At 39.4% G+C, this 12,786-nt stretch overlaps 1 protein-coding gene across 1 annotated transcript; it reads left to right on the top strand.

Annotated features, from left to right (window-relative positions):
- The first annotated feature begins 5,819 nt into the window (after positions 1 to 5,819).
- Positions 5,820 to 12,786, top strand: LOC133883326 (protein STRUBBELIG-RECEPTOR FAMILY 2-like). The gene is made up of 14 exons (XM_062322619.1): positions 5,820 to 6,289; positions 6,388 to 6,520; positions 7,359 to 7,430; positions 7,514 to 7,579; positions 7,654 to 7,725; positions 7,813 to 7,884; positions 8,418 to 8,489; positions 8,564 to 8,629; positions 8,720 to 8,785; positions 8,869 to 9,148; positions 9,639 to 10,008; positions 10,569 to 10,774; positions 11,822 to 11,917; positions 12,010 to 12,786. Exons 1-14 carry the CDS (start codon positions 6,205 to 6,207, stop codon positions 12,280 to 12,282), a joined length of 1,929 nt encoding a protein of 642 aa, XP_062178603.1. The 5' UTR covers positions 5,820 to 6,204; the 3' UTR covers positions 12,283 to 12,786.

Raw genomic sequence — 12,786 nt, 5'->3', positions numbered from 1 at the left:
TAAACCTCTGCTAAATTTGTAGTCATAATGCCGTACCTATCCCCATTTATGTCGTAGAGAAGAGCCCACTTTTCCTTGGGCTCATTCTCAATCCACTCACTAAATGACATGGTAGATGACCCGCTCCTCCTCGTGATGCCAGTTTCATTGTCATTTGGCAGGGACTCAAGAGGTACTGGTACGTCCTCCGCTCCTGTGGGCCTCCCTGCACGCTCATGTACTTGCTTCTTTGTCAGCTCGTCTAGTATCTTCCAAAGAGCATCAAACTTCTGATGCTGGTTTTGACTGCACAACCTCTTAAACATGTTCATGAGGTTCTTGTTTCTGAATTGGCAAAAGAAGTTTGCATCCAAATGCCTCATGCACCACCTACTCTGGAGGTCTAGCCACACAGGTCCAATCAAGCCATCGTCTGTTCTATTTTGTAGATCCAAAATTGCCTTGAGTATCCCAACATACTGGTCATATATAATACACATGTTCGATCGAGCACCAACAATTATCATCCTCATACGGTACAGAAATCAATACCAACTATTGATGTTCTCACTCTCCACAAATGCAAAGGCAAACGATAGAACTTGATTGTTCATGTCAACCCCAGTAGCAGTCATGATCTATCACATGAACTTGTCGGTAAGGAAAGTATCATCGATGCATAGGATAGACCGACAATGCTTGAAATCTTTGATACATGCCCCTATTGCGAAGAAACATCGCTTCAAGACGTACTTGCCAGGTTTGGAGATTGATGGGTACTTATCAATCTCGTAACACGTCTCCGGGTTCCTTCGAGCAATAGTCTGTGGCAAATGTGGCAGATTCTCATACGACGCTTCATAGATCCTGAACCTTATCTCAATTGCCTTCCTCTTCACCCTCCATGCCTTGTTGTAGCTGATAGTGTACTTATAGTCCTCCTCAATTTACCTGATTATAGACACTGGTTCGTAGTTCAGGTTGTCCACAATCTGGGCGTACATCACATTAGCGACAAAGCCTGAGGTGATGTTCATATGGTTGCGCTCAAGTTTGTCCATCCTGCAAGTGGTTCGACCACAATCGACACCTCCCAATAGTCAACCCACTTCCCCTTAAATTCGTGCATCCGCCACGTGCAACCCTCATTCGTGCACTTCACATCATATTCATTCTTGCTTGACTTGACAACATAAAACTACCATCGAAGTGAGATCACCCATTGAGTCGCAACATCCTTCATGGCCTAACTAGTAGGATACTTAGCACATTGGGTCATCTCATTCTGCGTATACTCTCAGGCCACTTGATTCCACTCATTCACCATAAGGTTGTTGAAGTTTGGATTGTTCCAATCCGCAGGAACTGGAGCATTGTCCTCATCATTCGAGCTGTCATACTTAAGAGTTTTATCAGTATGAATATCATGCTGCTCCATCTGTTCAATTAGAGAAGAGATTTGTTCCCCCTCGTCTGCCTCACCGGTCAGTTCAATCGGATAATCCGATGAATGTGCATCATCCGGATCGACATCTTCATTATACTCTTCCTCATCACCCTCCTCCTCCGCGTACGCTCCACCTTGTATCTCCCTAACTGCCTCCTTATTCTTCCATTGTACAAGCAACATAGGAGGTCAACCTCTGTGCACAACATCATGCAGGTACCTCTTCCACAATTCATGCGGGAACACCTCCCAGTACACAACTTCTCTGTAACAGTTCCCAACAATGCTAATGGTCATCTCTTGAACCTCAAGGTCTATTTTGAAACCCCGCATCAATGAGGCATACAAGTGTTTGACACTTTTCTGTATTGGTCTAGATATACCCTTGTCTATTTACTTAAATACGGGCAATACTACCTCTTGCGGACCTTATAAGATTTCACTGTCCCCATAAAAATCATAAACTGCCACATATCCGTCATACCTGGCAACCATCGACAAAAACTATGACATTATTGTGACATAACAGAAAGAATCATATTAAACTATATCTACAATGCAAAATTCATTACAAGCGTAGCCCAACATGTAATCTATACTACAATAGATTTCCGATTTGCTACATCAAACACATCTAAATCCTATATCAGTCATATCAATTATGACTATACTATGTCTAAATCCTACATCTAGTATCTAAAATATGTCTAAATACTACTTCTAATTGCTAAAATATAGGTATAAACATGATCTAATTGCTGAACTACATCTAACCCTAATTCTAAACCTAGATCTACATTTTATCCTACTTCTAGTAGCTATACTACAAGGTATGTAAACAAAACCTAGATCTAACATCTAACCTATGTTAAAATCTAGTAGAACTTCACCGCACAAATCTCCCTCCCCTCTCCTCTCTCGGTTGAATGAGTGTCAAATAAAGTGCTGACGTTGGTAGGGCCTTCCGGGCCGGTCTAAATACTCAAAAGGTCTCGCTCGATGGGTCCACATGGCGCCATAGCCACAAAGGTTTCACCGTTCAGTGGACGAGAAAAAGGTCTCCCTCTGAACAGGCGAGACCTTTCTCCTCTTGATTATTAAATACGCTGCAAACTTCATTATTTTTTAAATGGGCATTTAATCTTGAAAATTTGAAAAATAATATATATAAGAAAAATTCCGAACACGGCGTGCGCGCATCTGGTCGATCGCGAGATGGGGTTGAGCTTTTGGGGATGGTGATGAATCTCCCAGGCTGGTCTGGTTGATCACACACGAGTAGGACAAATCGGAAGCTCACTTTGCTTGATGCTGTGTTTTCTGGGTGCCTCTGGTATTGTAGAACACGATTGGGACACAAGAGAATGTAAATGATGATTCGTTATTGATTTCATTGATCCATTGTAAATATTTATACAGGATTAAGAGGTGGCCGTTGGGGAGTGGCACGGCAGCAACTGCACAAGGTAGTTGTCAGTGAAAGACATCAACCGTAACACTCTCCTTTATCAATTCATTATCCGTGTATCAATTAATGAAGAATTCCTTCAATAAACTATAAAAAAATGAGAAAAATACATATAATAATATGTTACTGAAAACTCTTAAAACCGCAATAGAGAAAATGATATAACATATATATACGTATATTGATATTGCCTTATTAAAAATCTTATATGAGAAATCTAATTGAAAAAATATAAAGAAAAAAGTATAATATTTATGATATGATGACCATTAACGAGTTATATATATTAGGAGGTTACTCACTCTGAACTTCACAATTTTTGAAGTTGTCTCATACTAATTTTATGAATGAAATAAATATGATAGTATAAATTTTATGAATAAATACAAGATTATCACATGACATTATTTGCAAAATATCTATCTTCTCATTTCTGTAATTCATGAGGATAAAATAATTTTTGATGTTGCACTTTATATAACCTATATGCATTTGATCAATATCAGTAGCATTATCGTCATAGACAATGGTAGATATTCTGATGAATCAATACCACGTGATTTTTATGTATGGTTAATCATTATATGAAGTCATATATATTCATGTGGTACTTCATATAATTATAATTAGTTTAGAATAATTAGTGGAAGCAGCTATGAGATTATGCTTTTATGACTTCTATGAAAAAGGTTATTTCACACCATATAAGAATATAAAGTCTGTTTGTGATATGATATTATGAGGATCAGTTAAATAGCCGGTGTATGTCTATCCAACCATATTTATGTCTTAGATTTTAGTATTATGGGGGATCAGATAAATAGCTAGTATATGTCTATCCAACCATAGTCATGTCTTGGATTTTCTGATAGAATAAACCAAGATACTTTATACCTTGGAGATATCTAAGGACATTATTTACTCCTATTCAATAGTGTTTATTAGAGTTGTGCTATATTTAATTAGCAAGTTATTTGTAAATACAATATTAGACATGTTGCAATTTGTAAGATACATTAGCGCTTCAAAGATGCTGAGATATGGAACTTCAGGTCCTAATATCCCTTCATCACCATCCCGAGATTTTAATGAATTTTTATCCATTTCAAAGTATTGAATGACCTTAGGTGTTTTAATGAATATAATATATCTATATTGAATTTCTTCAATATCTTACAGACTAGGATACAAATATTCCTAAGGGAATGTGCTCAAATTATAGACCCAAGCAAAATTTAGTTTTACCCAAATATTTTATCTCAAATTCTGTTTTAAGATGAGTGCAAGCTTCTTGTGTATTTCCAATTATATTGAGATTATCTACCTATACGAAGATGATACAAAATTCAATTTATGATTTCTTTATAAACACATATGTGCAACCATCATTATTTGAGTAACCGTTCTGCAGAAGGAACTCATTCAGTCGGTTTGTACTGTCTTTTCTCGACTATTTTAAGTCATAGAGTGAATTTACATAATACACGTTACGATTTACTTTGAAATTCAAAATTTTAAGTCATTTAGGGACTTTCGTACAGATTTCTGAATCAAGTGATCAGTTTATGACAATAATATAAAATATCAAAATGTTACTCCACCCATAACTAGATGTTATGTTATATCAAAATCGATGTCAAATCTATATGTGAACCATTATGCTACAAGTCTCACATTGTATCTCACCACATTATTGTTTTTTTTCCTGATTACAGAAAAAAAAACTCACTATTACCTGATTACGGAAAAAAAACTCACATCTAATAATATTAAATTTTCAAATCATATTAAGTAACATATTTTAACTGCATATTACCTAAATATTTGAACTTTTCCGGCTACTCTACATTTTCTAACTATACTATATATTCTATATATAGCTAATTTCCGAATCATACCTACCTACTCTAAATTTCATATCTTTATTCTCCTAAATTATCTACTTTACTCAACATTTCTCTAACTATTTTCGTACTATTTTTTAGTATTTATAATATTAAATTATCTAAGTATTCAAACTTTTCTAAATACTCTATATTGTCGGACTACCTCAAACTATTCTAACCCAAATTTTCAAACTATACTAAACTTTTTACTTAACTATACTAATTTCTCTGACTATTGCAAATTTCTGAACTAGATCTATTATATTCTAAATTTCCTATCCTAACTTTTCTATTTTTTCTACTCTATTCTAGATTTTTTTAACTCTATTCTAATTATTGTATACTAATTTTCCCTACTCTATTCTAACTACTCATAATTTTTTCTAATTTTCTAAGTATTCATAATTTTTCTAACTACATCGACTTTCTAAATACTCATAAATTTCTAACTAATTCTAACTATTCCAAAAAAAAACCCTTATCGACCACCATTACTCCCAACTGCTCGTCGCCCGAAACCACGCGACAACCGTCGCTGCTCTCGCCAGCCGCCGTTGCCCTTCGCCCGCTGCGCTCAACCGCAAGTTGCCCCGCGCCGCACACCCCCTACACTGTCCGCTCGTCGGCCGCCACCCACAATGTGTACGATTGCGCGTGGGAGAGGAATAGATGACAATAGATTATGTAAATGCTGACGGGCCGGTACGCTATACGAACATCCTACGTGATATACCCTTTTAGTTGGGTCCATAACCTATCGACATTCTGCGTGCCAATAGGCCCTCAGGCCTAGTGTTACATAGACTATCGTCATACAGAATACCGACAGGTCCCTTGTCGATATTTCATGTACGACATGTAACTATTTTTATAATTTTTTAAATTTGACTATTATTTTTATAATTTTTTAATAAAATGATATTATTAAAAAAATTCCAGCATGAAGTGTATCAGCAACAGCAGCTTATCGCCGTATCGGTGCGAGACTCTGTTTCCTCTCCACATTCAGTAGTGTCAATCAAGCCGTCCTCCCCAACTGTTCAAGCCGTTCTCTCCGGCATTTATCTACTCGAGAACCCCCAGAGAGGAGGATCTGGTTCCGAGAGAAAGAGAGTGGGCGCGGGTCATCTTTGCCGGACCACACTGCATCATCACCTTCCTCATTCCTGAAGCAAGCATGGCATCGTGGAAATCGAGCACTTCTTCCAAGCCCGCGTATATGAGCTGTCCCAGGTGGCCGGGTGGATAGGGCCATAGAGAGAGAGAGGAAGCATTGGCCAATGGCCACGGTGATCGCCATGGTCATGTGATGTCCTAGAGGAGCACGGTCAGAAGTGGGTTTTCCTGTAGAGAGAGAACGGGCGGAGAAGCGAGAGAAGTAGAGGGAAGGGAGTAGGGAGAGATCAGTAATAACGGCACTCAAAATGGCGACGCTGGCCGCCGCTTCGGCCGGCCTCCTCCTCCTCGCGCTCGTGGCGGCGGCGGAAGCCGACACCAACGCCGCCGATGGTAATGCCTTTTAGGAGGCCGCATCCCCCAGTTCCGTGCTTTTGGTTTCTTGAAATGCACTTGCTACGCGTGTGTGATCGGTGCTCTGGTTCTTGCAGTTGCGGCCTTGGGGAATCTGTACACCTCCTGGAACAGCCCGGCGCAGCTCACCGGCTGGTCAGCCGGCTGCGGCGACCCCTGCGGCGCCGCGTGGACGGGCGTCTCCTGCTCGGGCTCCGCCGTCATCTCAATGTAAAGATATACTCACAAAGTCTAAAATGTTTGGGGATGAAAACGATAGCATAGTTTGCCACATTATGCTTGCCTTTGCTTCGCATGCTTATGGAAATGTCGGTGTTTTGTCTTTTTTTCCCGCCTCCGTGAAAATTTTAGGATAGTGGTGCCTTGCAATGGGCACGGAAAGCGGCTGCTGAAATCCGAACTTCAGCTTATTCCCTCATGCTTGCAGAAAACTTGTTGCTAATGCTAGCATTTACTTCAACTGCTGTTGTTATTCTGCTTTTTCCAAACAAAAAAAGGTTATTATGCTGTAATCCACCAAATTATATTTTTGTAAGAACAATCACTATACTGTATTGGTGCATGGGATACTATTGATAAAATGTTCTGCTTTTGCATGCTTGCTGGTGAGAGATAATAGTTATAGTGTTATCGGCAGGAGATCCAGGTTTACCATTTAATTAGGAGATAAGTTTGGTAGAAGTGTTGAATTTGATTTAGATTAGGAGATAGAGTTTGATTACTTTCCAATTCAGCTAGAGATTATATAATTCCTCTCTGGTAAAATAGTAAATGTTGTTCATCATAACTTAGTAATTGAAATGCATAGCTTTTGAACCAAAACTGCATTTAAATAATCTTTATACATGTCAATATATGTCCTTTTCCTATACAAAGGTAGTGTAAAATACAATTGTTTTGAGATTAGAAATTTCCTTCAGAATGTATGCGGTTCTTAATGCCGTAACTATCTTTTTCATTTTTGTACATACAATTGTGGTTATACGAAATTACCTCAATTGGAGATGCTCAACACTGAATTATTATATTTTCTCCCCACATATTGCAGCAAGCTTTCTAGTATGGGGCTGAATGGTACTCTTGGTTGCAAACTGTTCAGTCTGCTGTCATTGAAAACAATGTATGAGCTAACATTTGAGAGTACTATTCTTCATTGTTTAGTGTAATGTTCATAATTTATATTTTTCATTTCTTAACTTGCAGGGACTTAAGTGACAACAACTTGCATGATTCAATTCCTTACCAGTTGCCATCAAACCTAACCTATCTGTAATGTCTACCAACCCGTATATGTTGATTCCTGCTAATTGTTTCGTGCAATTTCATTTGAAGTTATGATACAGAAATTTGGCGAGAAATAATTTCTCTGGTAAACTTCCATACTCCATATCCAACATGGTTTCACTTGAGTACCTGTAAGTTACTGCCTATTGCCAAGATGTAATTCGATCTGCGGTGATTTTAGTTGACACAATCTGAGTGCAAATAACCTTTTCATGCAGCAATCTCAGCCACAACTCGTTATTTCATGAAATTGGTGAACTATTTGGAAACCTCAAATCACTTTCAGAACTGTAAGGCCTACTGAACCTTTTTTTTTTATGCAAGCTTGACTTGCACCTTGTGTGGTTGACATTATTAGTCACGCATTTTAGTATTGAATGTCTTCTTCAGTCACAAATAGTGGTCATTTTTTGGCACTAGCACAATCTTCAAAATATAACTCCGGCCACCTATTAAAATTCTAATATATTTGTAAATCTAACAAAATTATAATACTAAGATATTTTTGGGACAAATCTACTGATACCATTTTCATATGGCCAATCTAACAATCATAGAGACATTCTTGGTCAAAATTGAAATACTTTAACTGCATGGATTCTAGAGCGCCACTTATTTTGACTGGAGGAAGTATCCATTTACAATATCCAGAGCTTTCAGATACTATCTGACTCTTTACCTTTCAAAGAAACGTAATGAAATAATCACTTAAATCTTCTAAATGTGAATTATAGTCATTTTATTTACGTCAGAAGCATTTACAAATATACGCTCTTTCCCTTGGTTTCATGACTTCATCTTATGCTATTTAAAATCCGTACAGAGATGTTTCTTTCAACAACCTGACGGGGAATCTTCCTATTTCTATGGGTTGTCTGTCAAAACTTTCTAGGCTGTAAGTACTAAGATTTTCCCACTTTGTATTCCACTTTCATGGTTCTGATAGTTCTCACCAAACCCACGCTGTAGTTATATGCAAAATAATCAACTATCGGGCACAGTTAATGGCCTCAGCAACCTAAGCCTTGCTACACTGTAAGTGACTTCCCACGTATCAATGGCTGCTAAATTCTTTCATGATATTTATCTAATTAATTATTGTCTAATGTGATGTACTTTAAACAGAAATATTGCACACAACAATTTTAGCGGCATGATACCACAAGAATTCAGCTCAATTCCAAACTTGATGTATGCACCAACATGCTTTACTTCTCTTTTTTCTATGGAAATCATTTGTACATTCTGATGGGTTAGTGAACTTGCAACCATAGAGTTGGAGGAAACTCATTTGTCAATATGCCTGCCTCCCCACCACCAACTTTCACACCACCGGAGAACCCACACAATGAGCCAAACTATCCTCAAGGGCCTAGAAGTGCTCCAACATGCCCTGAGACTCCTATTCATCAAGACAACAAGAAGCAAGGTCTGCAAACAGGTCCGCTTGTAGGGATTGTTGTTGGCTCAATAGCTGCTGCCTCATGTGTACTTTCTGTGTTGGTATTCTTCCTTCACAATGCCTGGAAAAGAAATGATGAACCAAAAGACAAGGTAGGTTCTCTTGCAGTAAACATCAATGTTACCTGGACCCGGGAATCCGAAATTTTTTTGGCATGTCAACGCGTATCCACGCGTTGACTCGAACCTGACACGGTGCAACGCGGATCCGACACATTCGGCCACGTCGGGGGAGGAGTGGAGGAGGAGGCGGCGGGGGAGGAGAGGAGGCGGCGGTGGCGACGGGGAAGGAGGAGGCAGTGGCAGTGAGGGAGAGGAGGTAGAGGTGGGGAAATGGCTAAAGCGGTGGGGATTCGGAGAAGTGAGGAGTGAGGAGGATCGGGAGAGGGGAGTTGAGTAAGAAGCCCTAGTGGGCTTCTTTACTGGGCTGCAGTTGGGCTGGTTTGTTTTTCTCTTGTTTTTGCTCTTTTCTCTATCTCTTTTCTATTTTTCTGCAGCTTTTGTGTAGTTTGTCCAACTACACAATGTATTTTTAATATAATATTAATATAAATTAGACGAATCCTTGAATCCTATTTTTTAGAGTTTGCCAAGTCAGACTTCAACACCCGCAGCCGAGTCTCCAACACCCGCAGCCGAGTCTCCAACACCCGCAGCCGAGTCGGATTCTGACACCAGCACTCGTGTCCCGGTAACACTGGCAGCCGAGTCTCCAACACCCGCAGCTGAGTCTCCAACACCCGTAGCCGAGTCTCCAACACCCGCAGCCGAGTCTCCAACACCCGCAGCCGAGTCTCCAACACCCGTAGCCGAGTCTTCAACACCCGCAGCCGAGTCTCCAACACCCGTAGCCGAGTCTCCAACACCCGCAGCCGAGTCTCCAACACCCGCAACCGAGTCGGATTCTGACACCAGCACTCGTGTCCCGGTAACACTGGTAAACATAGAGAGAGGTATGCTCCTATTTCTTTTTGCATTGTAGTGTTCTGTTATCATACTAGCATTTTTGTCACTTAGTGATTCATAATTTATAAGATAAATCCATGAGATTATTCTCTTATCATTTGTTGATGGATAGGAAATATATACTCCCTCTGTCCCAAAATATAGGGTGTATTAGGATTTGAAAAACTCAAACTTCGTAAATTTTGATCAATAATCAGTCAATTATATGCATGTTTTAATGTATAAAAGTTGTATCAATAGATCCGTATTTCATAGATCTTTTAATATGGTATTGATTTTATAGAAATTGATAACATATTGCAAAATAAATTAACGGTCAAAGTATACTTTCAAAGACTTATCCAAATCCTAATACGCCATATATTTTGGGACGGAGGGAGTATAAAAATAGTCTACTTCTAAATGCCAGGGAATCTAGCAATTTGGTGAACTGAAGTGTAACAGCAACTTGTTATTTCTCTGTCATTATGATTTTACTAAAAAGTTAAAAATGAACCATCTTATGAAGGCCCAACTTAAATTACTAATTATGTAATTACTAAGCAAGGCCCATCTGAGGCTCGCCGGCGATCTTCTAGTTCAAGGAACTTCACTGGGACTGGCAGATTTCTGTCTGGTGGAACTGTACAGCCTGATGCACCACAGCCACCAGAAGACATTGTTCACAACATCTACTTCTGGAGAAATGGTTTCACAGTAAATGATGGTCCACTAAGAAGTTTTGATGATCCAGCAAATGCATCCTTTTTAGAGGTAAACAACTATGTTCTGTGCAACCTTGCTTATCACATTTCTGCTGGCTACATTTTTACTAGATACCACTTTTTTCGTTAATTCTGCATTTATATGTATCTTATGTCCACCTTTTTTTTTTTCCAATCCAGCATGGTACCTTTTGATTTATTTATTTTTGATACATAGCCCAGCATTTGTGCTTGTAGTGTGTTAATTGAAATAGACTCCTGAGTTAGGAGAATCAAGAGAGCACACGAAAGGAATAGTCTTTTTTATTTGGAATAAGTACTATTACTTCTCAGCTGGCTTCCATCATAATGTATCACAACTTTCTTATTTCTGGACTGGTCCCTGATTAATATAATGTATGGAAGGACATGTTTGGTAGGTAAGGTGGAAGTTTTACTAGTCTGTAGCCTCAGATTTCCCCACTAGGTAGCAGACTGTTTCCGTTTGAGAAATCTGTTTCGCAGTGAAGTCCTATTTCACATTTGAATCTGATAACTTGATCCGGGAAGGAATACCACTCTACCTAATTTCAAAATTGAAGTAAAAGTTTGGCTTATATTTATTGAGTTTTATGAACCAGCTACTTCAGTCAAAAGCTTAAGCGATTGAGGAAATGCTTATCTTATTGAGTTTTATACTTCAACATTCCCCTCACATCAAGACTCCACCAGGTATGCAACATGGAGAGGAAGAGGGCCGCAATATTTTCTTAAAATTGCATTACCGTGTCTCAAACTCTGGACCTTTTGGCTTTGATACTACAATGCTTTTATGAACCAGCCAGTTGAGGCAAAAGCTGTAAGCTGTTAAGGAATGGATAGTACACTTAAACAATTCTAACATATTTTGGTAATAATTTCGTTTAGTTTTATTGTGTCTACATGTATGCTTGTTTCCTCGCTTGGTCCGTTGTTACTCTTAGCATTTTTCATGTACGATTGTGTTTATAGTTTGTTGCACTGCATGATAGTTTCGTTATTCCATGTGCTACTTATTCTCCTGTTCAATTGAATGTAAATAATCAGTCATCTCTTCTTCTTTTTTCCATATCACTAGAGCATCAAGAATTCTGAATGCCCAATTGAGCTTGAGCCAGCTGATGGGAACTCTAAGGTGAATGTGAATCTTGTTCAGATGGAAGAAGAATGCCCCGTAAGCATCATGAGCCTAAGTTGTTTCACTGCTTCAATTGTTCCTCAAGTGCTTGACCTTATAACAAAAAATATCCATCATTGCCTTGATAGCAGGAGCCAGTCGAGCGTGCTGCTCCATTTCAAGGGGATCGAAGGACTCTCGTGGCACCTTCTGATAATACTTCTAATGCTGCTGCTTCCCCTACGGCGACTGCCCCTAGGAGGACAATCACAGTGGATGATTCTTTGCCATCAACCTCTCTCCAGATCTGGTTTGCAGACGGCAGTCGCTTGGTTGCACGTTTCAACACAAGCCACACGATCAGTGATGTGCGGTCGTTCATTGATGCAACAAGGCCAGAAGCCAGTGATTACACTCTGTAGGCCGGGTTCCCCCCTAAGCCGCTCGATGACGCGAACAAGACTATCGAGGAAGCCGGCTTGGCCAACTCGGTTATCATTCAGACAGTCTAGCTCAGCTGAACCGGTGCTGACCCCCTTCATCAAACACGCTATCCGTCTGAAGCTAGCATCCTCCTTACTTTTCTCTTACCTCGGTTTTGTTTCTGAATTTTGCTTTCAACCGTCGATGGCTTTGCTGTTCAGTAGCTACTTCAGGTGTTAAGAGTGTAAAACAGTGAGATTTCGGTATCTCCATCTTATTCATCTACAGTGTATACTTTACTTTGGCTTGCATGTTTCCTTCGGTCCACATCACGTTTGGTGGGTTAAAGTGTCCTTTTGTTCTTATCTAACTCCCTAGTTGGTGGAATGTCGGCACTTGGGGACAACGTTGGTTGCACCAGATTGTCATTTATTCCTGATTGCGGTTAGCCGGTTACTGATGTCTGGACGATCGTGATTGGCAAATAAACAAGGGGAGTTTTT

The sequence above is a fragment of the Phragmites australis genome, chromosome 10 (assembly GCF_958298935.1).
Source record: "Phragmites australis chromosome 10, lpPhrAust1.1, whole genome shotgun sequence".
NCBI lineage: Eukaryota > Viridiplantae > Streptophyta > Magnoliopsida > Poales > Poaceae > Phragmites > Phragmites australis.
Note: the sequence above shows the minus strand (reverse complement) of the source record. Positions and strands in the feature narration are given on the sequence as shown.

Coding starts and splice junctions, on each gene's coding strand:
- LOC133883326 (XM_062322619.1), top strand. CDS start 6,205: ATGGCGACGCTGGCCGCCGCTTCGGCCGGCCTCCTCCTCCTCGCGCTC. Junction 9,149..9,638: donor ATGATGAACCAAAAGACAAG/GTAGGTTCTCTT, acceptor CCTATTTTTTAG/AGTTTGCCAAGTCAGACTTC. Junction 11,918..12,009: donor AGATGGAAGAAGAATGCCCC/GTAAGCATCATG, acceptor TTGCCTTGATAG/CAGGAGCCAGTCGAGCGTGC.